Raw genomic sequence first — 27,384 nt, 5'->3', positions numbered from 1 at the left:
TGACCTTGAAAAATTCCTCCAGACGGCCGAGGAACTGAACCTCACTTACAACAAGGGGAAGTGTGTGTTTAGCACTACCCGCCTCGCCATCCTAGGGTACATTGTGGTCCATGGGGTTGTCGGCCCAGATCCAGAAAGGATGTGCCCATTAATGGAGTTACCGCTTCCTCCCATGCTAAAGGCTCTCCTCAGGTGCCTTGGCCTATTCTCCTATTACTCGTAGTGGGTCACTTGCTTCTCGGACAAGGTCCGCCCACTGGCCCAAGCTACAACTTCTCCCCTCCCGCAGGCAGCCTTCATCCACATCAGGCAGAACATCGCAGACACCACGATGCAGGCAGTGGATGAGGACTCCCCCTTCCAGATGGATGCCTCTGAGGTAGCCCTCACCGCTACCCTCAACCAAGGTGGGCGCCCCATCACTTTCTTCTCTAGGACCCTCCACGACTCCGAGCTAGGGCATTCTGCCATTGAAAAGGAGGCCCAGGTGATTATGGACCCACTACCTGGCCGGAAGGAGATTAACCCTCCTCACTGACCAGCAGGCCGTGGCATTCGTATTTAACACTACCCACAAGAGCAAGATCAAGAACAAGAAGATCCTGCACTGGAGAGTCGAGCTGGCAACCTACAGCTACGACATCCAGTACCACCCCGGGAAGTTTAACGACTCCCCCAATGCCCTCTCTCGGACCTGCGCGTCTATGCATGATGACAGGCTGCAGGCACTGCCTGAGTTCCTCTGCCATCCATGTGTCACCAGGTTGTAGCACTTCATTAAGTCCCAGAACCTGCCATATACCATCAGGGACAAGACCGAGGCCTGCCGGGTCTGCGCAGAGTGTAAACCCTATTTCTTCCATCCGGCCCAGGCCCATGTCGAAAAGGCCACCACCCTTCGAGCATCTCGGCATGGATTTCAAAGTGCCCCTGGCTTCCATGAACCGAAACGTCTACTTCCTCACAGTAGTGGACGAGTACTCACGATTCCCTTTCGCTATCCATTGCCCAGACACCTCCACGGCCATCGTCATCAGGGCCCTGGAGCAGATCTTCACCAAGTTTTGCTACCCCGCTTTCATCCACAGCGACCGGGAGTCTAGTTTCATGAGTGACGAGCTGTGCCAGTACCTGACGGTGAGGGGTATCGCATCTAGCCACACGACGAGTTATAACCCAAGAGGCAATGGGCAAGTGGAACGCGAAAACAGGGTGGTCTGGAAGGCAGTCCTCCTGGCTCTCAAGTTGAAAGGGTGGGCTGTTGACTACTGGCAGGACGCCCTGCCCGAGATGTTCCATGCCATTCAGTTGTTGCTGTGTACGGCTATCAACGAGACCCCTCATGAATGTCTGTTCTCATTCCCCAGAAAGTCGGCGACTGGAATGTCCCTCCCAGCATGCTCATGTCCCCGGGACTGGTGCTCCTGCGTAAGCACATATGGACACAGAAGGCCGAACCCCTGGTCGAGCAGGTCTTCCTCCTACACGCGAACCACAACTACGCCTACGTTAGGTTTGGCAGTGGCAAGGAGGACACTGTCTCAACCAGGGACTTGGCACCAGCAGGAGCACCCACCACTCCACGGCATCCTTCAGCCCAGGACGATGCTGACCGAGCATACATCCTCAGGCAGTTATGGAGCGTGCAGGACCTCCTTGACCACCAGGGGGCCCGCTTCAGCCCTGGGGGTCGAACCTGCCCCCCCACCCATCCAATATGACTCTCACACGTCGATCCTGACCCCCTCGGCCACCCCTCTGTGCGGCACCACACCAGTCACACAGACCCCTGCCGCCAGCCCCCCCAACTTCCCCTCCGACCAGTGACCAGGAGCCAGTCCTACGATGGTCACAGAGACCCCAGCGGCCGCCAGATTGTCTCAATCTGTAAATATTGTATTTTGTATAGTGGGTGCGATTCCTTGTTACTGCGCCCCCCCTCCCGGGACAATTTTAAAGAAGGGTACACCACCAGCCTACTGCAGGGGGCAACCTCTGTACCTGCAGGAGTGTACCACCGGCCTACTGCAAGGGGCAACTTCTGAACCTGCAGGAGTGTAAAGGGACAGGACAACACCTGGCCGGCTGTCAATCAGTCGGCCTGAATGGATCAAGCCCCACCCGGTTGGCTGTCAATCACCCTTCAGGCTTTAAGCCTGCACTGGCCTCCCAAAGTCTCACTCAAAGTTATTGCAGCTACAGCCAGCCTGGCTCTGTGGAAGTCTTTGTGGATTAGAGCCTGGTACAGTCTTTACCTTGTGTGTGTCTGATTCTGGCTAACAGCGCATCACAAAGATGCCAAAAGCTTTCTTCACAACCCTGTCTACATGTGAGTCCATCTTCAGGGAACAATGTATATATATTCCCAGATCTCTTTACTCCTCTGCACTTCTCAATGGCTTACCATTTAATGTGTACATCCTACCCTGATTAGCTCTTCCAAAGTGCAACACCTCACACTTATCTGCATTAAATTTCATCAGCCATTTACTGGCCAAACTTCCCAGCTGGTCCATATCCCTCAGCAAACTTTGAAAATCTTCCTCACAGTCCACTATGCCTCCTATCTTTATGTCATCAGCAAACTTGCTGATCCAATTCACCACATTATCATCCAAGTCATTTATATAGATAATAAACAATAATGGTCCCAACACAGATCCAGGCACACTACTCGACACAGACCTCCAGTCTGAGAAGCAACCATCTATCACCACTCTCTGTTTTCTTCCACCAAGCCAATTTCGAATCCCATTTGCAACCTCTCTATGTATAACTAGTGTCCTAACCTTCTGAACCAACCTCTCATGTAGAACCTTGTCAAATGCCCTACTGAAGTCCATATAAACAACATCCACAGTCTTCCCTCATCAACCTTCTTGGTAACTTACTCAAAATACTCTATAAGATTTGTTAAACAAGACCTACCACGTATAAATCCAGCTGATTGTCTTTAATCGGGTGATGATGGTCTAATAAACCTTTCAAATAATTTACATATTACTGATGTCAGGCTCACTGGCCTATAATTGTCTGTTCTACTTTTGGAGGCCTTCTTAAACAGCAGGACAATATGAGCTACTCTCCAATCCTCCGGCACCTTCCCTGTAACTAAGGACATTTTGAATATATCCACCAGGGGCCCTGCAATTTCAGCACTTGTCTCCCTCATGTTTGTGGGGAATATCATACCCATGCTGTATGTCTAAATATATCTAAAATTCCAGTATGGATTTACTGACTGGAATAGAAATAGAAAATAATTCAAGATTATGAAGGACAAGGTGAAAAGCAGTGACAAGAATTTTTAAATTGACAGGACAGCATTTACCCTTAACAAGTTCAAGGTTTGGCAGATTAGTAGCTATGAGTACACTCATCACACACATTGACCTAACATCTACACATAAAATTGCTTGTAAATGGTATGGAGATCAGAAAAAAGAGAAGCTCAGAGTGGTGTCTTGACAACCCAAAGACTGTGGAGCACAGAGGACCGTGTGATGTCAAAAGCATTCCCTGGTGATGCTGAAAGGATTGAACAGACTTGATGTGGGAATAATCAGTTGAGTGGACTCAGCCCTATTTGAAAGCTGAAAAGGTCAAGTGAAGATAGGAGAATTTGAAAAAGGCAGAGCAAAAGCAGAGAGAGTGTTTTTCTGAGAAAATTCAAGATCTTAATTCAACCTGCAAATAATTATTTGGAGATAATCATCTGGAGATAAGGAACATTCGAACCACTTGTGAGAGTAACTTACTCTGAGGTAATGAAGGCATGCTCCTTTATTGCGTAAAGCACATCCAAGAATTTGATTTTAGAGGTAAGTGTGTGGCCATGATAAATAATAGGCAGATCATCTGGGCCATCCCAACAGTCCACTGCAAAGCAGATAATCAATGAATTACATCATGCTTATATTCAAGTTAACCTTCAATCTTTGTAAGTGAGCTTTTCATAATCTCCACAAGAGGGCGTATTTGTCTTTTGGTATAATCCAGACCTCGGCACAGCAGCTAGGAATGTTAAATGACCACCTGAGTGTAAACAAAGAGGCAATGGCAGGTTTGAACAACAATAAAAAGTAGTATAGTTGGGAGCTTGCTTCCTCATCACTCTTCCTATCATCAGGTCAAAGCTTTCCTTGCCATATTCCTAACAATAGGCATAATCTCTAATCCCAAATTAAATTTGATCAATAAATGTACATGTTTGAAGGTTCACCCCTTTGTTAGCCTTCTCCCCTCACTATGGAGAAAAAGTGGACTGTTTTCAAAGATGATGGTCTCATTGAACTCAATCTTGCTTTCCAACTAATTATTGTGTGACAGAATTATTGAGCACCTTTTCCATCCAGCACACAGTATCTTTAACCCACTACCATCAAGGAGGTGGTACAGGAGCATCAAAATCTGGACTTCCAGGCTGGGAAATAGCTTCTTTCTGCAGGTTGTGGGATTGATGAACAGTATCCTGTATCCAAGTAAATCATTCCAAAATGTTTACGTATATTAATTTTAAATTATACATTCATATATCTGTGTGATTGTTTTGTGCTGTGTTTTGTGTATGTGTCCGTATGGGTGTGTTTGTGTCTGTGTGTGCGGGATTGTCTACACTGTGGTCTAGAGACGCTGTTTAATCTGATTGGATATGTACAGTCAGGTGACAATCATCTTGAACTTGAAATACCAAAACTTTCTTTTCTTTCTGTTCCTATCAACAATGATAATGTTAAATGCAAAGATGGAGAAAGAGCCAGGTTCTAGGTTCACTTATTGCTGACTCGATTAAGAGAGGAGAGATATGTTTTATTTGGATTTCCATCATCTGAAGTTTAAGTATTGAAAATCCATAAGCATTTCTACTTCAGCCGATTTTTTTGGCAGCCTAGATAAGGAAAAACTCCTTGGGAATGTATGTAAAAGAAACATACTGAACTAAGATGACACAATATGAAACAAGTTTGATTCTATCTTTACTGAGTGGGATACAAATACACTGATTGCAAAAAATAGCCCAGGTTTGGAGGAGACGTTTGAAAGTTGGAGTCAACATCAAAGGAGGATGAAAGTGAAATAGTACATAGGCAAAAGAAGAGAAGGTTTACATTCTATACAGCGGCATCCCATCCTCAAACATCGGGCATAGGCTTCCAACGATGACTCGCTGGAAAACTGGTCTCCAGTCAAATACCTGGAAGAGATGAAAACCACTTCAGTCTCTTTCTCCGTTACTCTCACAAATTAAGGCTCAAGTACTCACAGGCAGGCTTGAAAGGTGAGTTGGTGCACAGCCGCAAGGTGGATCACAGGAACCCAGGGAATTTACAGTTGGACATTTTTATCACCTCCCTGGGCTATGACCCTCCAGTCTGCTGACCAGTTTAATGCACTGTACAAGGCTGGCCAGAAAATAGTCATGACCATTCAGGTGCAGGAAGTGGAGGAGAAGGGCAAGGGTGATGAAGAGTGAGGCCGGGTCAGGAAATGATCGGTAGCCATCAAAAGACAACACAATGCAGAAGATATGGATTGCGATTTTGTTCTATTTTTACTTTCTTTCCCCAAACGTCACATTTTCCCACTGTGAGTTGAATGACAGTTAAATCTCCCTCCAGCAACAGAGAGGGATGTCCTGAGATAATAACTGAGTCAATTCAGTTTTTCTGTCTTCATGGGATTCAATGGTCTGACATTTATAAAGCATCGCAACAGCTTCTTATTTTTATTGATAACGGCAAAGCCAGAGCTGAACCATTCAATCGTAAGGGTAGTTAAGCAAGGTGACCAGCTCCCTTATTTTATTATGTTCATTAGACAGGATGATTCTGTTTTTTTTTACCTCAGATCAGAAGATAGCATCTGTTCTGTCCTGCCTTTTGTTGATGGTATTGCCTTTTTAGATGATAATATCTGTCAAGATAGTTGATCTTATGGGCAATATTCTAGAGGGAGGAAATTCAGCCTGTACTACTAGAAAGCATATAAAGAGATTGTGGGGTATTCGTGGCTGTGAAGACTTCCTGCTCTCTGATTAAATTGCTTAATTTATCATCTCACAACTGATTTGGCTACCAGATGCTAATTGTCAAAACTGACATCACGTCTCAGTGGAAACCAATGATTTCCAAAAAAAAGGAGAATAGTTACTTCAAGGGTGATCAAAGATGTTTATTAAAATAGAATGTTACTTAACGTGTTGTGTGAAGAGGAGATCCAGTAATAAGAGAGAGGGTGATTCATTTCTTCAGGAGACACACGTTCAAACCTTGAATCCAAAATCATGTTCTCTTTAGAGAATAGATATGCCAAGAACTAAAAGACAAAGGAAATTTGATTTCATGTACCATTGTTTGTCATAGATATGAATAATAATTTTACTGTACTATCCACCTTGAAAGTCAATTCACATTTTTACTGAAGCTTGGCAGAAAAGTCAGGCCCATTTGGCAAGATCATCAAACTTTGAGACAGGAGCAGACAACACCAATTCTATTACAGGAGGGAGTGGGAAACTGAAGGCATTAGGTAACTCTGGAGGTTGGAATTTCTGTGAAAGTATGAGTTAGATTAGAAGGTAGTTTAAAACTGCCTGCTTTTACCAAGGAGGCAAGAAAGAATGAAGTTCTGATGGTTTCCATCGAGAGAGAAGCAATTACATTTTTAGGCCAAAGCCATTCAGGAGAGCTTTCAAAGTCACTATTGAAGGGTTATTGCCTGAAACATTCCTTCTGTTTCTCTCTTCAAAGTTACTGTCTGATCTGTACGTACTTATAGCATTTTCTGCTCTTATTTCCAGCATCTGCAAATTTTTGACATTTCATGTCCTGTTGGTCGACACTTACAACCTGAGACTGCAATTCCTTATTGCATTGGCACTGAGACATTGCAGACCTCCTCTTAGATGGACTACCATTTGAGGAAGCATTGGATTCAGCAATACTTCATGGTGCATAACATACAGCCTCTGGACAGGACCTGCCTGTTAAATTACAATATAATGTGGCACAAGCCTCTAAAAGAGTTATGCCTCTCATTGTGTAATCTTTCGTTTAACAGATAAAGACTAAAACTATATGATCCACACCCAGCAATTTACCATCGCCTTAGTTCTAACTTGGAACAATTCAAACAAGAGGGGTTAGAACAGTGGTTTTCAAACTTTTTCTTTCTACTCACATGCCACCTTAAGTAATCCCTATACCACAGGTGCTCTGTGATTAGTAAGGGACTACTTAAGGTGGTATATCAGTGGGAAAAAAAAGGTTGAGAACCACTGCTCTAAACTCAATTGTTACTGAAATATTTTGCTTGAGAAAAATTGTCATTGGCCCATTTCCTTTGGAGATATGAAACCGTGCAATTAGGTACAATTAAAACAGCGGTTTTCAAACTTTTTCTTTCCATTCACATCCCACCTTAAGTAATCCCTTACTAATCACAGAGCACCTATGGCATAGGGATTACTTAAAGCAGTGTGTGAGTGGAAAGAAGGTGGTTGAGAACCACTGGGTTAGAATATAGTGATTTTAATGCTGAGGTCTGAGGTTTTATTAATATTAAAATAACAGGATATACTAAATGGTAAACTATTAGGAGGAGGTCAACAGTATACTTCCATTCACCATTGAAAAACAAGGAGTCTGTTTATGTAAAGTAATCTTAAAAGGTTGGAGATTTGAATGGGAGTTGAGGGAAAAACTTTGGAACTGGACAAATTGTTCTAAAGTTCAGTCTCTAATCATTTCATGAAGTGTTAAAACGAATTGTTTTAAATTTCCAGTAAACATATGTGCACCACTGATATTAAAGCATCTAATGTTGACTAGTTTCCAAATATTTCAGAAGGAAACAGAATGTTTTTGTGAAGCGACAGGCTGAGAAACAGCTTTTTCCCACAGGTAGTGAGACCGCTGAACCACTCATCCGAACCCTCCATGGCCCGACTATTTATTTAACAATAATTTATTTATTTTAATATTTGTACATCAGTGTTGTGCACATGTATTGTTTGTCTTTACGTGCGTTACATACATGTGTGTGCTTGCAGTGTCTTGTTCCGAGGACCAGAGAATGCTCTTTTGTTGGGTTATACTTGTACAATCGGAAGATAAATAAATTGAACTTCAACTTGAATAAGTTTTACTATTTGCTATGACACTCAAAGCTATAAATAAGTTAGAATCAACAGTAAAAAGAACATTCTTTAAATATCACCTTGCTTAATTTTATGAAGAGGCTCTATATTATTGGGATTGCGAAGTGCATGGATGGATTCACCTGGGTGAATTAAATTCAGCACCATTATCACAGTATTTCTGTGATTGGGTGGGGAAGACTACTTGAGCTATTAGGCCGGATATATTTTGGAGGGGTATACAAGGAATTTGCCAGAGTTGTCAGGATAGGATCAGAAACACTCGAGCAAAACACAAAAGCAGGTACTTGAGTTCCTTGCGGGCCTGCCCGTACCCCAAACCCCCACCATTTTGTCCTCCATTTATGCCTACATTTTGCTCATACCTCGAGGAAGGGCTCAGGTCCGAAATGTTGGTTTGTATTTTTATCTTTGCTGTAAATTACACTCTTTGCACTGCTGAGTTTAAACATAAGAAAATAGGAGCAGGAGCCGGCCGTCCGGCTCATCGAGCCTGCTTCGCCATTCAATAAAATCATGGCTGAAGTGATCATTGACTCAACTCCACCTACCTGCCTTTTCCCCCATATCCCTTATTTCTTTTTTGATGTAAAAATCTATCTAACTGAACCTTAAATACATTAAATGAAGTCGCCTCAACTGCTTCCCTGAGTAGAGAATTCCACAGATTCACTGTTCTCTGGGAAAAATTGTTTTTTTCCTCATCTCTGTCTTAAATCTACTGCCCTGAATCTTGAGGCTGTGTCCCCTAGTTCTGGTCTCACCTACCAGTGAAAATAATTTTCCTGCCTTGATCTTATCTATAATTTTATATGTTTCTATAACATCTCCTCTCATCCTACTGAATTCAAGTGAGTATAATCCCAGACAATTTAGTATCTCCTTGTAGGTCAACCCCCTCATCTCCGAGATCACGCTGGTGAACCTCCTCTGGACTGCCTCCAAGGCCAGTATATCCTTCCTCAGTATGGAAGAAATGCACACAGTATTCCAGGTACAGCCTCACCAGTACCTTGTACAGTTGCAACATTACCTCCCTACTCCTGAATTCAATTCCTCTAGCGATGAAGGCCAACATACCATTTGCCTTCTTAATAACCTGTTGTACCTGCAACCCAACCTTTTGAGATTCATGCACAAGCCCTCCCAAGTCCTTCTGTACAACAACATGCTGCAGTTTTTCACCCTCTTCCAAATCACCAATGTAATTGTTGAACAGCTGTGGTCCCAGCACCGATCCCTGTGCCACCCCCCCCCCCCCACTTACCACTGTCTGACAATCAGAAAAACACCCATTTATCCTGACTCCCTGTTCTGTCAGTTAAACAATCCTCAATCCATGCCGATATACTTCCCCTGACTCTATTCATCTGCATTTTTTTGATGTCTATTGTGCGACACCTTATCAAACGCCTTCTGGATATCCAAATATTCAACATCAAGCAGTTCCCCTCTATCTACTGCACCCATTATATTCTCAAAGAACTCCAGAAAGTTTGTCAAACAAGACCTGCCTTTACTGAATCCAGGCTGCATCTGCCTGATAGAACCCCTTTGTTCTAAATGTCTCAGTGTTTCATCCTTTTTGATAGCTTCAAGCATTTTCCCGAATACAGATCTTAAGCTAACTGACTGATAGTTACCCATCTTCTGCCTACGTCCCATTTGCTGTCCTCCAATCTGCTGGGACCTGCCCAGAATCCAGAGAATTTTGGTAAATGACTATCAATGCATTGATAGTCATTGATCAATGTAAGCTCCTGCCATTTCCTTCAGTACCCATCAGGACCAGGGGATTTGTTCACCTTCAGTCCCATTAGTTTGCTCATCACTATTTCTTTTGTAACAATTATTTTATGGAGGCCCTTACCTCCATTTGTATCCCTAACACCACTCTTTGACATGCTGGACGTGTCTTCCACTGTGAAGATTGACACAAAATATCTGTTCAATGCCTCAGCCATTTCCTCATTACTCAATTTCAATTTCCCTTTCTCATCTTCCAAGGGTCCTAAGTTGACTCTAGCCACCCTCTTCCGTTTTATATATTTATTTTAAAAATTTGCTATCTGTTTTTATATTTTGTGCTTATTTACCTTCATAATCCTTCTTCCTTTTCCTTATTTCTTGTTTAATTGTCCTTTGTTACCTTTTAAAGTTTTCCTAATCCTTCAGTTTCCCACTACTCTTGACGACTTTGTAAACATGAGCTTTTAATTTTATACTTTCCTTCATTTCCTTAGTAACCAAGGCTGCCTCTTCCCTCTCTTACTGTCCTTATTTTTAAACGGGAATATATTTTTGTTGAGCACTGTGAAAAAACTCTTTGAAAGTCTTCCACTGTTTCTGAACTGTTCTGCCAACTAGTCTGTGCTCCCAGTCCATGCTGACAATTCCTCCTTCATCCAATTGTAGTCTCCCTTGTTCAAATATAACACACTAGTTTTAGATCTAACTATTGCACTGCCATCTGTATGAGAAATTCAGTCATACTATGATCACTCTTTCCAAGAGGGTCCCTAACTACTAGATCATTAATTTTACCTGTCTCATTGCACAATACTCAATCTAAAATAGCATTCTCCCTTGTTAGTTCCTTAACATGGTGCTCAAGAAAGCTAGCATGGATGCATTCTATGAAGTAATTATCCAGACTACCTTGACCAACATGATTTTCCCAATCTACGTGGAAGTTAAAGTCCTCCATGACAACTGCCTTCCATTCTTACATGCCTCAATTATCCTTTGGTTAATTGCCTGTGCCACTGTGCTATTGTTATTTGATGAATGATAGACAACTCCCACCAGTGTTTTTTTTACCCCTTTACTATTCTTAATCTCTACTCAATTGGACTCAAAATTTTGCTCCTTAGATCTTATATTGTCTCTCCCTATTGCCCTGATCTCATCCTTAATTAAGAGCGCCACCCCCCCTCCTTTGCCTTCCTGTCTATCTTTTCGTACTATTGAATATTTAATTCCCAATTATGCCCACCGCAACCATGTTTCTGTGATGGCCACTACTGATTTGCACCTCAAGTTCACTAATCTTGTTTCTAATACTATGGGCATTCAGATAAAGTGCCCTTATGCTCATTGTCCTTTCAGAATCTAGTGACCTCTGCATCCTTTGCTTTTGACTTTTATGCCCTCTATTTTTCTTTTTTTCTCTTTCCTAACTCTATCTTGGGTTTCTGTACCACCTTCCTCATTCTTTCTTTGTAGATTCCTATCCCCCTGCCCCAACAGCACTAGCAAACAATCTCCCTTGGACATCGATCCCGGCCCTGTCCAGATGTGACCGTCCGGTTTGTACTGGTCCCATCTGCCCCAAGAATCTGAAACCCTACTCCTGCACAACCGTTCAAGCCACGTATTCATTCTAACTATTCTGCTATTTCTACTTTGGCTAGCTTATGGCATTGGTAATAACCCTGAGATTATTACTTTTGAGGTCCTAATCCTTAATTTATCTCCTAGCTCCCTAAATTCAGCTTGTAGGACCTCATCCCACTTTATTCCTATATCATTGGTACAAATATGGACCACGACAGCTGGCTTTCAGAATGTCCTGCAGCTGCTCTGAGACATCCCTGACCCTTTCTCCAGCACTAATTTTTTACATGACAATTCTTGCTCTGTTAATGATTGATTAAAGGTTATGGATTGGTTACTTTATTTAGTTTAGTCCTACCTGTATTACATAAGCAGCCTCAAACTTTCAGATGGACTTAATTCACATTACCCACCTGCCTATGACTTAGCGCAACATTTCATCTCATACTGCCAACAAAACGTTTTAATTCCATTTTTCCAAGTCACTCTGGAACGATGGACCAAGAGAAGGAAATGTTCCAAATGTACTGTTTAACACATCTCCCATATTGATTAATGGGTCATGTTATCAATGACATTATTAACAAGGCAGCATGTTGCTTTAGTTAGCTCAGAAGCACAAATATGTTATTGTTCAGATGAAATCAGGTGGAGTCCTTCATATAAATAAAATATATTGCATAAGAATGGTCCTCAGAAATGATAGGGAATGTTGGACAACAAAAGAATTATTCATGTTAATATGTAATACCTAAAAAAAATCTAATGCTGTGACACTTTGATTAAGGTTATTCCTTTAAATTCTAACTTGAAGAAACCTTATTTCAATGAACTGTTAAGAATGAAGGACATGGCTGAAAAATTAGGGACCCTGGTTGATCAGATGTAGGGAAGCTTTAGTCGAGAAGAAGGAGGCATCATAGACAGTTGAAATCAACCAAATCCTTTGAAAACTGAAGAGGATGTAAAAGTTCATTTCAGAGGAAATAATGTGGCAGGGAGGGGGCATGAGATGGTTCTGGCAGATAAGTTTAAGGAGAATCCTCAGAGATTGAACATGCATAATAAAGGCTTTAACAAAGACGTCTATATGTGGAACCACTGGAGATGGGGAGGTCATAAATGAGTATCTCTCATCTGTATTTACTGTGAAGAAAGAAATGGAGGAGAGGCAACTCGGACAGTAAATAAGTGATGTCTTGAAGAGAATCCAGATTACAGAAGGAGGTCCTGAGGGTCATAAAATGTGTATAGGTAGATAAATCCCCAGGGTCTGACCAAGTGTATCCACGAATGTCATGGGAAGCTCAGGAAGAAATGGCAGGAGCCCAGGGAGAATGCTATTTTAGATTTAGTATTGTGCAATGAGATAGGTAAATCATTAAGCAGGGGTGAAATGCCAGAAGACTGAAGGATGGCCTGATGATATGTCATTATTTAAAAAGGGCAGCAAGGACAAGCCGGGGAACTACGTCAGTGCTAAGAGTTCTTTAAAGAGGTTACCAAGATGATTGATAAGGGCAGGGCAGTGAACATTGTCTGTGTGGACTTGCTAAATGCTCCAAATGTTAGATTGGTCCAGAGGTCAGATCGTATTGTACCCAGGGTGAGTTGGCCAACTAGATTCAGAATGACAATGAAGTCAGTAAGTATGTGGATGACCCCAAAATTGGTGGAATAGTAGGCATTGAGGAAGATTATCAAAGATTAAAAAAGGATCTGGGTGAACTGGGAAAATGGGCTTAGTAATTTAGATGGCAGCAGATAATAGTAGAAAATAGTGCAAGGTGTTGCACTTTGGTAGATAAAGCTTGGTGGTAAATGGTAGGTCCCTAGGGAATATTGTAAATAAAACAGACTTGGAGGCACAGGCACAAACAGTTCAACCCCGATTATCCAAAATTGGATTCTCTGAAATCCTCAATATCTAAATCTTTTTTGGATCCGAACTGATTGGGAATGATTGGCTCCTGGCAGCTGCAGTAGTAGACCTTGGGTTCCCAGATCCAGCAGCAGCGGACCTTGGGCTTCTGGCGGCGGCAGCAGTGGACCTCGTGCTCATGGCGGCGGCAGCAGTAGACCTCGGGCTCCCGGACCTGGCAGCAGCCTACCTTGGGCTCCTGGTTGTGGCTGCAGCAGACCTCAGGCTCCCAGACCTGGCAGCAGCAGACCTTGAACTCCCAGACCCGACAGCAGTGGACCTCAGGCTCTTGGCGGTTGTGGCAACAGCAGATCTCAGACTCCCAGTGGTGGCAGCAGCAGACCTCGGGCTCCTGGCGGCAGCAATAGTGGACATTGGGCTCCCGGCAGTGGCAGCAGTGGAATTCAGGCTCCCAGTGGTGGCAGCAGCGGATCTCAGGCTCATGGAGGCAGTGGGGACTTCAATCTCCTGGGCAGGAGTGGGCCTTTGGGCTCCCAGCACAAGCGGGGCCTTGGTGGGGAAGTATTGGTGATGGCCAGCATTTTTTTAAATGAGAAATAAACATTATCTTAATGCTTAAAAAGTCTTACCTTGTTTTTTGTTGTTTAAACACTTACAAATAATTTGTTGTTGCCATTGGGCTGATTTAAAAAAAAACACTTATCCAAAAGGGGCTCAGTCCCAACCATTTCAGATAATCGGAGTTGTACTGTAGTTCCATGAAAATGCAGGTAGGCAGAGTGGTGAAAAAAGCTTGCATTCATGATCAGGGCACTTGAGCACAGGGGTAGGGACTTCATGTTACAACTGTACAAGACATTGGTGAGACCACACTTGGAGTATTGTTTGGGTCACTGAGACGTTGGAAAAATAGCATTAAGCAGGAAAGGGAGCAGAATGGATTCACCATAATGTTAGCAGGACTAGTAGTTTTGAATTGTGAGGAGAGGTAGGACAGGCTGGTGCTTTTCTTCTTGGTGCGTAGAAGGCTAAAGGAGGACCTTATAGAATCATGAGGGGCATAGATAAATGTAAACAGTCATAGTCTTTTCCCCAGGGTTGAGGAATCTAAAATTAGAGGGCATAGATTTAAGGTGAGATGATTAAGATTTAAAAGAAACATGAAGAGCACATATTTCACACATCGGTGGGTATATAGAATGAGCTGGCAGAGGAAGTGGTAGAAGTGGAGATAGTTGAAATGTTCAGAAGACATTTAGACAAGTACGTGGATAGGAAAGGTTTTGAGAGATATGGGCTGAGCACAAGAAAATGGGACCAGCTTGGAAAGCTTGGACAAATCTACTCTGTAGAACTCATTAAGTCTGACTCTGTAACTTGCCCCCATGTTTCACACAATCTACACCTGCCCTGTTGACACTCAGTTGATAAAAGCTGCTTCCCTTGAATTCCCCAATGAGTGAGAAGTAAACAAGAACTCAGCTAGTTGTCCCATCTCAATCCCACAAGGAAACTAAATTTAACTGTAAATATAACTTGGCTAAGGATAAGTTATATTATATTTTCATGCAAATTGAGCCAATCAGTAATTCTGCTCAAAGGAAGAACATAGGCAGCTTGGCATTCATTAAAAACCAAGATAATAATTTAAATCTATGTTTACCTCATCAAGTTGCAAAACAGGGTCTGAAGTCTCCCGTAAGGGATCTTTAAAATAATTAAAGATGCATTCGCGGACTTTGTTCATATCAGTTGCCCAACATTCCTAAGGAAACAAGATCCACTCATTTAATGTCTGATTGCAAGTATAACTTTGATGTCCAGTCACATCTTAATTCATTCCCATTGTGGAAAGTTGCCCAAGCAAGTCCAATGACGTGCCAGCAACTCGCAAATGTTTCCCATACCATCCATCATTTCCCATACCATTCATCATCTGAAATAATCTGGCAGCCAATCTTAAATGGTCATACTCCCTTGTTCCCATAATACCTCCTCCAACCTGATAATCTCCAGAGATCTTTCGCTTCCTTTGACGAAGACACTTTCATCCACATGCCACTAGCAGCTAAGCCTTGCACTATTCAGGCAAAAAGCCCCTGAATTCTCTCCCAAAACATGTTTTCCTTACCATCTTAATCTCCTCTTTCAGGGCACTGCACTGCCTAACTCCTTAAAATCCTTTCGGCTCCTGTCCAAACATCTTCTCAGACTTGATGTTTAGCTTCTGTCTATTAGTCTACATAGGTTTTATATCGGAGTGGCCTTCTCCTATGCAGGTTTCTTACCCGGGCTGGAGGGGCCTGCCTCCCCTCCTAGGTCGGTCCATACTGCCCGGACCGGGGCCGAGGCCGCCGCAGTTCACCCTGTGCCTGGATTGGGGCCGCCGCCTCCCACTCTCTACCCGGATCGGGGCCTTCGCCTGCCCTACTCGACCGAGGCCGGGGCCGCCGTCTCACCCTTGCTCCTGCCCGGATCGGGGCCGCCGCCGTCTACCCTTCGCCCGGACCGGGGCCGGGGCCCCGGCTGCTCTCCCTGTGCCCAGACTGGGGCCGCCGCCTCCCACTCCCTGTCCGGACTGGGGCCTCCGCCTGCCTCACTCAACCGAGACCGGGGCCGCCGTCTCCCCCTTGCTCCTGCCCGTATCGGGGCCGCCGCCGTCTACCCTTCGCCCGGACCGGGGCCGGGGCCGCTGCTGCTCTCCCTGTGCCTGGACTGGGGCCGCCGCCTCCCACTCCCTGCCCGGACCGGGGCCAAGGACCTCGCTGCCAAGGACCTCGCAGCCACGTCCCAGCTTGCTTGGCCACGGCACACGAACCATGGGTGTAAAGGGTGGGGCCAGTACTGCGTGCACTGCACTCCACCTAAAAGCTCCTTTGCGCAGGCCCGAGGACAGGTCCACGTCCTTCCCCTCCACGTCCTCCCCCTCCACGTCCTCCCCTTCAAAAGATGCTCACAAACTCAAGCTAGCATGCTGGAACATCAGAACCATGCTAGACAAGGCTGACAGCCACCGACCTGAACGTCGGTCTGCCCTCATTGCACATGAACTCCTCAGACTTGACATCGACATAGCCGCTCTCAGTGAAGTCCGCCTGGCAGATGTAGGCAGCCTCCAAGAACGCGGCGCGGGCTACACACTCTACTGGTCTGGCAAGCCTTCGGATGAACGACGCCTATCTGGTGTAGGCTTCATGGTCAAGAGCTTCATTGCCTCCAAACTCGAAAACCTTCCGACAGGCCTCTCGGACCGAATCATGTCCATGCGACTCCCACTTCAAAACAAGCGTCACATCACCCTCATCAGTGTCTATGCTCCAACCCTCCAGGCGGAACCAGCAGAAAAGAACAAGTTCTACACCGACCTGCGCAACCTCATCCAACGTACCCCTACAGCCGACAAGGTTGTCATCCTGGGCGACTTCAACGCTCGTGTCGGCAAAGACTCAGAAACCTGGCCAGGAATCCTGGGCAAGCATGGCGTCGGCAAGTGCAACGACAATGGGCGCCTCCTGTTGGAGCTCTGCGCAGAACAGCGACTTGTCATTACAAACACCCTTTTTCAGCAGAGGGACAGCCTTAAGACCACCTGGATGCATCCCCGATCCAAACACTGGCACCTCCTGGACTACATCCTGGTGCGAGAAAGTGACAAACAAGATGTGCTCCACACCAGGGTCATGCCTAGCGCGGAATGCCACACTGACCACCGGCTGGTTCGCTGCAAGCTCAACCTTCACTTCAAGCCAAAGCCCAGGAACAATAAAGCCCCCAGAAAGAGGTTCAATGTTGGAAACCTGCAGTCAGACGAAGCGAGAGGAAACTTCCAGGCAAACCTCAAAGCAAAGCTCGACGTTGCAACCCGCCTCACGGACCCGTCCCCTGAAACCCTCTGGGATCAGTTGAAGACTACCATACTGCAATCCACTGAAGAGGTACTGGGCTTCTCCTCCAGGAAAAACAAGGACTGGTTTGACGAAAACAGCCAGGAAATCCAGGAGCTGCTGGCAAAGAAGCGAGCTGCCCACCAGGCTCACCTTACAAAGCCGTCCTGTCCAGAGAAGAAACAAGCCTTCCGTCGCGCATGCAGCCATCTTCAGCGCAAACTCCGGGAGATCCAAAATGAGTGGTGGACTAGCCTCGCCAAACGAACCCAGCTCAGCGCGGACATTGGCGACTTCAGGGGTTTCTACGAGGTTCTAAAGGCTGTGTACGGCCCCTCACCCCAAGTCCAAAGCCCGCTGCGCAGCTCAGACGGCAAAGTCCTCCTCAGCGACAAGATCTCCATCCTCAACCGATGGCCAGAACACTTCCAATCTCTTTTCAGTGCCAACCGCCCTGCTCCAGCTCCCTCAATAGCCCCTAAGGCTAGAGCTGGATGAGGTTCCCACCCTGGATGAGACATATAAGGCAATCGAACAACTGAAAAGTGGCAAAGCAGCAGGTATGGATGGAATCCCCCCAGAAGTCTGGAAGGCTGGCGGCAAAACTCTGCATGCCAAACTGCATGAGTTTTTCAAGCTTTGTTGGGACCAAGGTAAACTGCCTCAGGATCTTCGTGATGCCACCATCATCACCCTGTACAAAAACAAAGGCGAGAAATCAGACTGCTCAAACTACAGGGGAATCACGTTGCTCTCCATTGCAGGCAAAATCTTCGCTAGGATTCTACTAAATAGAATAATACCTAGTGTCGCCGAGAATATTCTCCCAGAATCACAGTGCGGCTTTCGCGCAAACAGAGGAACCACTGACATGGTCTTTGCCCTCAGACAGCTCCAAGAAAAGTGCAGAGAACAAAACAAAGGACTCTACATCACCTTTGTTGACCTCACCAAAGCCTTCGACACCGTGAGCAGGAAAGGGCTTTGGCAAATACTAGAGCGCATCGGATGTCCCCCAAAGTTCCTCAACATGATTATCCAACTGCACGAAAACCAACAAGGTCGGGTCAGATACAGAAATGAGCTCTCTGAACCCTTCTCCATTAACAATGGCGTGAAGCAAGGCTGTGTTCTCGCACCAACCCTCTTTTCAATCTTCTTCAGCATGATGCTGAACCAAGCCATGAAAGACCCCAACAATGAAGACGCTGTTTACATCCGGTACCGCACGGAAGGCAGTCTCTTCAATCTGAGGCGCCTGCAAGCTCACACCAAGACACAAGAGAAACTTGTCCGTGAACTACTCTTTGCAGATGATGCCGCTTTAGTTGCCCATTCAGAGCCAGCTCTTCAGCGCTTGACGTCCTGCTTTGCGGAAACTGCCAAAATGTTTGGCCTGGAAGTCAGCCTGAAGAAAACTGAGGTCCTCCATCAGCCAGCTCCCCACCATGACTACCAGCCCCCCCACATCTCCATCGGGCACACAAAACTCAAAACGGTCAACCAGTTTACCTATCTCGGCTGCACCATTTCATCAGATGCAAGGATCGACAATGAGATAGACAACAGACTCGCCAAGGCAAATAGCGCCTTTGGAAGACTACACAAAAGAGTCTGGAAAAACAACCAACTGAAAAACCTCACAAAGATAAGCGTATACAGAGCCGTTGTCATACCCACACTCCTGTTCGGCTCCGAATCATGGGTCCTCTACCGGCACCACCTACGGCTCCTAGAACACTTCCACCAGTGTTGTCTCCGCTCCATCCTCAACCTCCATTGGAGCGCTTACACCCCTAACGTCGAAGTACTCGAGATGGCAGAGGTCGACAGCATCGAGTCCACGCTGCTGAAGATCCAGCTGCGCTGGATGGGTCACGTCTCCAGAATGGAGGACCATCGCCTTCCCAAGATCGTGTTATATGGCGAGCTCTCCACTGGCCACCGTGACAGAGGTGCACCAAAGAAAAGGTACAAGGACTGCCTAAAGAAATCTCTTGGTGCCTGCCACATTGACCACCGCCAGTGGGCTGATAACGCCTCAAACCGTGCATCTTGGCGCCTCACAGTTTGGCGGGCAGCAACCTCCTTTGAAGAAGACCACAGAGCCCACCTCACTGACAAAAGGCAAAGGAGGAAAAACCCAACACCCAACCCCAACCAACCAATTTTCCCCTGCAACCGCTGCAATCGTGTCTGCCTGTCCCGCATCGGACTTGTCAGCCACAAACGAGCCTGCAGCTGACGTGGACTTTTTACCCCCTCCATAAATCTACGTCCGCGAAGCCAAGCCAAAGAAAGATTAGTCTACAGAGGCATATTACAATATTTTAAGGAAGTTACTGTAGTTATGCAAAGAGTAACATGAATTCCCTCAGTTTAACCTCTTCTAAAACACTAAAAACAAGGTAGCTCTTCAACCCAAACAAATAAAATAATTGCCCACAATGAGCCATTCCACTGTAGTTCCCAATGAGTAAAGTTACTCAAAGATGTGGGATAGGGTTTATAACTCTCTCCAATAGTTATCTAAATTACTATAATTTCAAAATCAATAAATGTAACTCAAGAGGAGATCCATTCCAGGTTTTCACATACACACCAAACGTGTGTGCACACCACAAACGTGCACACACACACACACACACACACACACACACACACACACACACACACACACACACACACACACACACACACACACACACACACACACACACAAGCGAGAGAGATATAGAGACAGAGAGAAGACCACAATTTTTACAGCAATTATGCATTCTTGAAGTGTTGTCGCCAAGATGAAGTACTGTGCTTACCTTCTGATCGTATTGCAAAAACTTCTGGAAATCCAACAGTGATACTTGACAGAGCTCAGGCCTCTCTACATTCCTGTGTACAACAAGATGGCTAAAAGTGAGGAGAATTTTGCATTATGAACAGGATCGTTTATAGAATGTGATGTCACCTACGACAATAAATTTGAACTTTGAATTTTGAACTTTTCAAACTTTGAAAGACCTCGGCAGATCAGCCTGTACCAGTGAAATGAGTGTCAGTTAACAATTCTCAATGTGAGATTGATGTCATAGTTCAAGCCCTTTATTAACATTATACAATGGTACAATGAATCATTTGACAGACTTGCTCCTATTTTATATGCTTTACATAACAAACAGAGCCATTTGCAAGTAATTAAATTCCCAGAAACAACAACAGAATAAGGATAAGATAATTTGACTTAATTGTGATTAGTACAGCATTACCTATGATTTGGAATACAGGGAGAATTTCCTTAGTCTTCAAATTATACCACAAGATCCTTTACAACCACCTGAGAAGTTGGGTTGAATCTCAGCATTTTATCTAAATACAGCATCAATTGGTGCAGCATAGCAATGCCAGCCTTGATTTTGTGTTTGTAGTGATAGAGTGCTAGTGATACGCCTGACCACTAGAGGGAGTCAGAGATGAATGTTACAGTTCAGGTTAGATGAAGAAAATGGCTGCACCATGAGGCTGTGAGTTGTTAATAAAATATTGTTAATATCAAAAGAACCCAAGTTTCTTTATTACTTAAAATAAACATCACATTGTATCAGGCGTGTGTATTAATCGGTATCAGCAGAAAACATGGAAAGTGTGAAGGATCCTAATGTGAATAGGACTGGGAATATTGACCACGAATAGCAGTTGTTCAAACAACGGTTAATGCTTTATCTGCAAGCTATTGGAGTCGATAACAAACCAGATGCATGGAAGATTGCACTGCTACTTACCATGGCAGGGCCTCAAGCACTAGAGATTTTCAACATATTTGTCTTTGCTGAGGCAGATGATCAGATCAAGTTCGACAAGGTTATCGAGATGTTTGATGAACACTGTTCATCAAAGAAAAATGAAACTTTTGAGGGTTATGTGTTTCGCGCATGCACACAGCTGCAGGCTGAGAACTTCAGTACTTCCTTCCAACTTGAAAGTAAATGCAAGAACACGCAATTTTGGATCGCTGCAAGATTCAATGATCCCTGATCAAATTGTGTTCAAAATTATTGATAAGAAAGTGTGAGAGGTTGCTATGAGAGTCAGAGCTTACCTTTGCTGGAGCTGTGAAGATATGCCATGCTAATGAATTAGATCTGCAGCACGCGAAAAAGTTTGGTGAGAGTGCAAATGCCAGTGTAAATGAAGGGACTGCCATAGCCACAGTGTCTGGACACACATATAAACAGATAACGAGACATAGGAAACAAAAAAAAAGATGGAGAGACATTCAATTGCAAACGATCTGGCACTCAACATGCACCAAAAAAATCCCCAGCCTATGGAAAAGTCGGTAATAAGTGCAAAGGGTAGAATCACTATGCAAAACAATTTTTTTTACAAAGGGAAACAAATCAGGTGAAAATGTGCACACTACAGAAGAAACTGCCCTCAGTGATGCATTCTTTGTTGGCATAGTAACACAGGAAGGACAAGTGGACTGTTTCATTGCATGCAAATGGAGCAAATATTCCTTTCATGCTGGGCATGTGGCAAAGACCAATTTGAACTGTGAGCATGACATCAGGGCAATGAAAATAAAGCCATACATCCATTCATATTCTGTTCTGCTCAAAACCTACAATGGACAGCACATTGACACAAAAGGCACATGCAGACTCAAGGTGAAAGTTAAAGATAAAGAGCACCATCTTATGTTTGCAGTAGTCCCAAATAGACATGAGTCACTGCTTGGTGGCAAAGCATGTGAAAACTTAAACCCAGTCAAGAGCGTGTACTGCATTTCCAGACACCTTCGAGGGGTTTTGTGTTCTAAAATTCACCTATAAGTTACAGATAAAGAAGGATACACAGCAAGTAGTGCATGCCCCAAGGTGGATTCCAGCGACACTAAAAGAAAAGCTCAAGCAGGAACTCGACTGAATGGCATCACTAGGGGTGATAAAGAAAGTGGAAAAGTCCACAGAATGGGTGAATTCAATGGTGTGTGTCAAAAAGAAGAATGGTGACCTACGCATGTGCATGGACCCAAAAGACTTGAATGCCAATATAAAGAGGCAATATTATCAGATTCCAACCAGGAAAGTTACAAGTGAGATGGCCGGTGCAAATTTTTTTACTAAATTGGATGCATCCCAAATAAAGCACAAAATATTGTATATTGTGTAACACTGATTGGCTGATACTTGTGTCTGAAGATGCCTTTTGGAATTTCCTCGCTCTTAAAGTGTTCCACAGGACAATGGAGCACATCGTAGAAGGCATAAACGGGGTATGCATGTACATGGATGGCACGATTCTATGGGGATCCACATAGGAACAGTACAATGAGAGGCTCATCAAAGTGCAATAACATATGCAGAAGTATGGATTAAAGTTAAACAGAGCTAAATGTCAGTTTGGTGTGAAGGAAATCACTTTTCTGGGAGATAAACTGTTGGAGGTAGGTTGGGAGCCAGACAAGAGCAAGGTGAAAACAATTCTAGAGATGTCCAGACCCACAGACAAAAAGGGTATATTGAGAGAGCTGGGAATGATCAATTTCATTGGTAAATTCATTCCAAACCTGTCTTCCAAAAAAATGTACCCAAGGACGTTGTTACAGGATAAATGTGAATTCAAGTCGACAGACAACCATGAGGAAGAATGGGTCGACTGAAGACCATTTTAACTACAGGACCAGGGCTTTTGACGTTCTTTGTCCCATCCAGGATGAAAATATCTACGGATGCTTCAAAAGATGGAAGAGTGTCATATTATTTCAGGCTGTGGGAGAAGATTGGAGGACAGTAGCATTCGCATCAAGGACGATGACCACATCTGAATGTCGATATGCACAGATCAAGAAAAAGTGTCTAGGTCTGGTCTATGGACCTGAGAAATTCTATAGTTATGTGTATGGTTCACCAACATTCATGGCAGAGATGGACCACAAGCCATTAATAGCCATAATCAAGAAAAACATCTGTGAAATGTCACCATGAATTCAAAGACTGATGATGAAGCTACAATGCTATGACTTTTAATTGGTGTACATACCAGGGAAACTTATTGTGTTAGCTGATGCGTTGTTCAGGGCAATGACGCAGAGCGAAGCTCACATTGAGTGTTCTACAGAGATAGATGTGAATCTCCACATGAACCTGATCACTGAATCTCTTCCCACATCTGACATAAAATCCAAGCAGATCGCAGCTGAAATAGAAAAGGACACATTTCTACAGAAGGTCATCAAGAATCTTAATGAAGGATGGCCTAGAGATGTACGTCAGCCACACTTCAATATCTGAGCTGAGCAGAATGTTGTCAATGGGCTTCTACTCAGACAGAGCAGAATTATCATTTCTCAATCACTGCAACAAGAGATGCTGAAAAGGCTGAATGAGGGGCACCTGGGAATGAAAAGATGCAAGAGGAGGGCCAGAACTGCTGTTTATTGGCCAGGGCTAAATGCTGACATTGACAGGATGGTTTCAAGCTGTGAGACCTGTTTGAAACATCACATAAAGCAGACAAAGGAATCCATGATCATAATTGATCTACCAGCGGAACCATGGCAGGAAATTGAAACTGATCTGTTACACATGGATGGAAAGAATTACTTTCTGGTTATTGATTATCTATTGAACTTTCTAGAGATTATGCTGCTTCCTAACATGTCTGCTGGTTATTTGTTCAAATATATGAAATCGATCTTTGCAAGACATAGAATACCTCACATCATCTACAGTGGCAGAAAATTCCAGAACTTCGCAGAAGTGTATGATTTTTGTCATGTGACTTCAAGTCCTCTGCATCTCCAGCCAAATGGTAAAGCAGAGAAAGGACTTCACATAGTTAAACAGCTGCTCATGAAAGCACAAGAGAGTGGCTCAGATCCTTATTTAGCTCTGTTGAGTTACTGAGCTTCACTACTTGAACATAACATGTTACCCACTGAGCTCCTGATGAGACAGAGACTATGCACAACACTTCCCTACTCTGCAGACCCAAACAAGAACAGAGATGTCAAATTAAAAACAAAAGCGTCTGCAAAGTAGACAAAAAATAAACTATGACAAGTCAGCAAGAAGCTGAGGGCAACATGACACAGTGAGACTCACAGAGATTCCAACACCTGGGACAAGAAGGCTACTGATCTGGAGGAAGTAAATCCAAACTCCTACACTGTCAGAATTGAGGATGTTGAAATACTGAGCTGGAATCGAAAGAGCCTGCTGAAAACAAGAGACCCTGCAGGAACAGGCAAATACAGAAGATCCACCACTGCAACAGAGGAAACACCACCAGTGCTAGACAGTAGTGGACCAGGAGGGCAGACATATGCACCTGAGTTGAGAAGATCAACATGCATTATCAAAGCATCCAACAGGCTGAATCTCTAAACGAAGAAGAGCTGCTCACTTAAAACATTTGTGCTGTTGATGTTTGTGTTTAACTTTATGTATACTGTATTAGTGTGTCATGTTGCTAGATTGAACATCTTAAGGAAAGGGACAGAGTGCCAGCGATACTCCTGACCATCAGAGGGAATCAGAGATTAATATTGCAGTTCAGGTTCAATGAAGAAAATGGCTGCACCACAAGGTTATGAGTTGTTAATAAAATATGGTTAATACCAAATGAACCCAAATTTCTTTATTACTTAAAAGAAACATGACAGTGTTCAGGTCCTCAGACAAGGTCCTGAAAGTCCAACCTTTTGTGATGTATGGAATCTCATGATTCAAGATATACTGATTTTCTAAACAATTTGTACCAAAAATTGAAATAATATATAAAAAAAATCATTAAACACAGTGATGAATGGTCATATCAAATTTAATTTTACGCTAAAACAGATGTCAAAGGAGTTTTGTGACATGATTCCAGTTTTATAAGGAGCAAAAGTCAACGGTGAAAACATTTAAAAAAACACTCCTTACCTTAGAGGAAAAGACAGCTCCAGCTGTTCGATTATCTGTACACACAAAACAAAATGTAAATGATATTTGGAAGTAAACTATATCTGTGAGGTAATTGAGCCATTGTTTATTAACTATTGGACTTCTTAAAAAAAAACTAACAAGAGCAGAGGGTAGCATGGGATTGAATGTATTTAGTGCAAATGAAGGATAACAGAGCGTGTTAACAGAGGTCTAAAGCTTTGTGCAGCAGTTTACCAGTTTTTTTCCACTTGTGTGGCATCACTGGAGCACACAAATTTGCGATACCTCACAGCTTAAAGGGAGCCTTCTTAAACAATTGGTGACTAGTTGGAATCTATGTGGACACAGCTTTAATTATCAGAGTCAAGAGGAATAGCTCCAAATGATTTTGCAATTTTAGTTCATATGCTTTGATTGTCTCAATTTATTTCAAAGCAGTTCAAGTTCAAGTTTATTGTCACATGTACCAAAGATGAAGTGATAGAGGTTGTTTTAGAGCAGACCAGTTAGGCATCTCCTATATAATAAAGCAAGTAAGAGACATAACCAATGTCTAGAGTCACAGACAGTTAGTATGGAGCAAAGGCAACATGATTTTACCAAGTTCAGGTTCATTCAGGAGTCTGATAATGGTGAGAAAAAAAAATGACCCTTGAATCTGGTGCCACATGCATTCATTCAGGAGTCTGATAATGGTGAGAAAAAAAAAATGACCCTTGAATCTGGTGCCACATGCTCTCATACTTGTGAATCCCATTCCTCTCCTCCCTGTAATCACATTTCTGTAATGGCCACTAAATCATACCCTTTTGTACTGATTTGTGCCACGAGTCCACTGACCTTGTTTCGAACACTATGGCATTCAGATAAAGAGAACCTTGTTGTGCTTTTAAAATCTGGTAATCTGTTTCCCTCCTTTGCATTTCATCACTTAACTCTAACTTTTCTCTTTTTTAACTTTTGCTTGCACTTTATCCACCATCTTCCCTTTTACTTTATCCATCTGCCTACAATCTGTTGATCCCACCCTCCTACTATTTAGTTTAAAGTCCCGTCTACAGCCCTGGTTATGCGATTTTCCAGGATCCAAGCCCCATCACTGTTAAGATGGAGCCTGTCCCCTTTGAACAGTTCCTTCCTTCCCCAATACTGGTGCCAATTTCACATGAATTGGAACCCACTTCACCCACACCAATCTTTGAGCCACTCATTGAACTCTCTAATCTTCTGGACCCTGTCTCAATTTGCACGTGGCTCAGGTAGTCCAGAGATCACCTCCTTTTTGATTCTGCTTTTTAGTTTGGTCCCTAGCTCTTTGAATTCACTTAGCACAGTGGTTTTCAAACTTTTTCTTTCCACTCACATACCACCTTAAGTGTTCCCTATGCCATAGATGCCCTGTGATTAGTAAAGGATTGCTTATGGTGGTATGTGAGTGAAAGGAAAAAGATTGAAAACAACTGTTTTAATCATACCTAATTGACTCGTTATGTGAATGGTTTCAAATCCCTAAAGGAATTAGGCCAATGACAATTTTTCTCAAGCAAAATATTGCACTAACAATTGGGTCTAGAGCAGTGGTTCTCAACTATTTTTTTCCCCACTCACCTACCACCTTAAGTAATCACTTACTTATCACAGAGCACCTATGGCATAGGGATTACTTAAGGTGGTAGGTGAGTGGAAAGAAAAAAATTGAAAACCACTGCCTTAGCAGAACTTCTTTCTTGGTTGGTGGTACCTACGTGGACCTCAACAACTAGATCTTTCCCCTCCCATTGCAAATTCCTCTGCAGGTCAGATAAGATATCTCAAACCTGGCTCAACATTTCTCAGCATTATAAAGGTCAGGGTTTGTTTTTATCTGTGACTGCAATGCCCCACCCTGCCTTCCACTATTATATGGCAGCCTCACAGTACATCCCTTAACTATTTGACTTGGTGCAAGATCTTGCCTCCGATGTTGCTGTTAGTTTTGTTCATGAAATTCGCCATGAGGTTGAGACACCATAAGCATGGTCTACTTTCATTGTCATTGGTGAGCGGAATGTAACTGCTATCAATCTTGCACTGCAGCTTCAAGGTCAAAAACCTTAGGAATATAGGGACAAGAACTTTTTCCACCAGTCAATAAGATGATGATTGATTTGAATCTTAATTCCATATTTTCTCCTCACATTTCTTCAAAAATCAATC

General features: G+C 43.7%; 1 protein-coding gene across 9 annotated transcripts in view; it reads right to left on the bottom strand.

The window, feature by feature from the left end:
- The window catches only part of LOC138755727 (1-phosphatidylinositol 4,5-bisphosphate phosphodiesterase gamma-1-like), a 288,265-nt gene that overhangs the window by 82,038 nt on the left and 178,843 nt on the right, over nt 1-27,384 (bottom strand). For 7 of the 9 annotated variants that reach the window (XM_069922211.1, XM_069922215.1, XM_069922206.1 and 4 more), the window contains exons 7-12: nt 25,186-25,220; nt 20,077-20,167; nt 15,040-15,141; nt 6,197-6,315; nt 5,109-5,194; nt 3,759-3,879 (exon numbers count right to left, since the gene is read on the bottom strand). In XM_069922211.1, coding sequence (XP_069778312.1) covers nt 3,759-3,879; nt 5,109-5,194; nt 6,197-6,315; nt 15,040-15,141; nt 20,077-20,167; nt 25,186-25,220 — 554 coding nt within the window. The remainder of the gene's footprint in view (nt 1-3,758; nt 3,880-5,108; nt 5,195-6,196; nt 6,316-15,039; nt 15,142-20,076; nt 20,168-25,185; nt 25,221-27,384) is intronic. The other 2 variants (XM_069922209.1, XM_069922210.1) reach the window with 1 other exon arrangement.

Source organism: Narcine bancroftii, chromosome 2 (genome assembly GCF_036971445.1).
Source record: "Narcine bancroftii isolate sNarBan1 chromosome 2, sNarBan1.hap1, whole genome shotgun sequence".
In the NCBI taxonomy this organism is placed as follows: domain Eukaryota; kingdom Metazoa; phylum Chordata; class Chondrichthyes; order Torpediniformes; family Narcinidae; genus Narcine; species Narcine bancroftii.
This window is presented reverse-complemented; position numbering and strand designations above follow the sequence as displayed.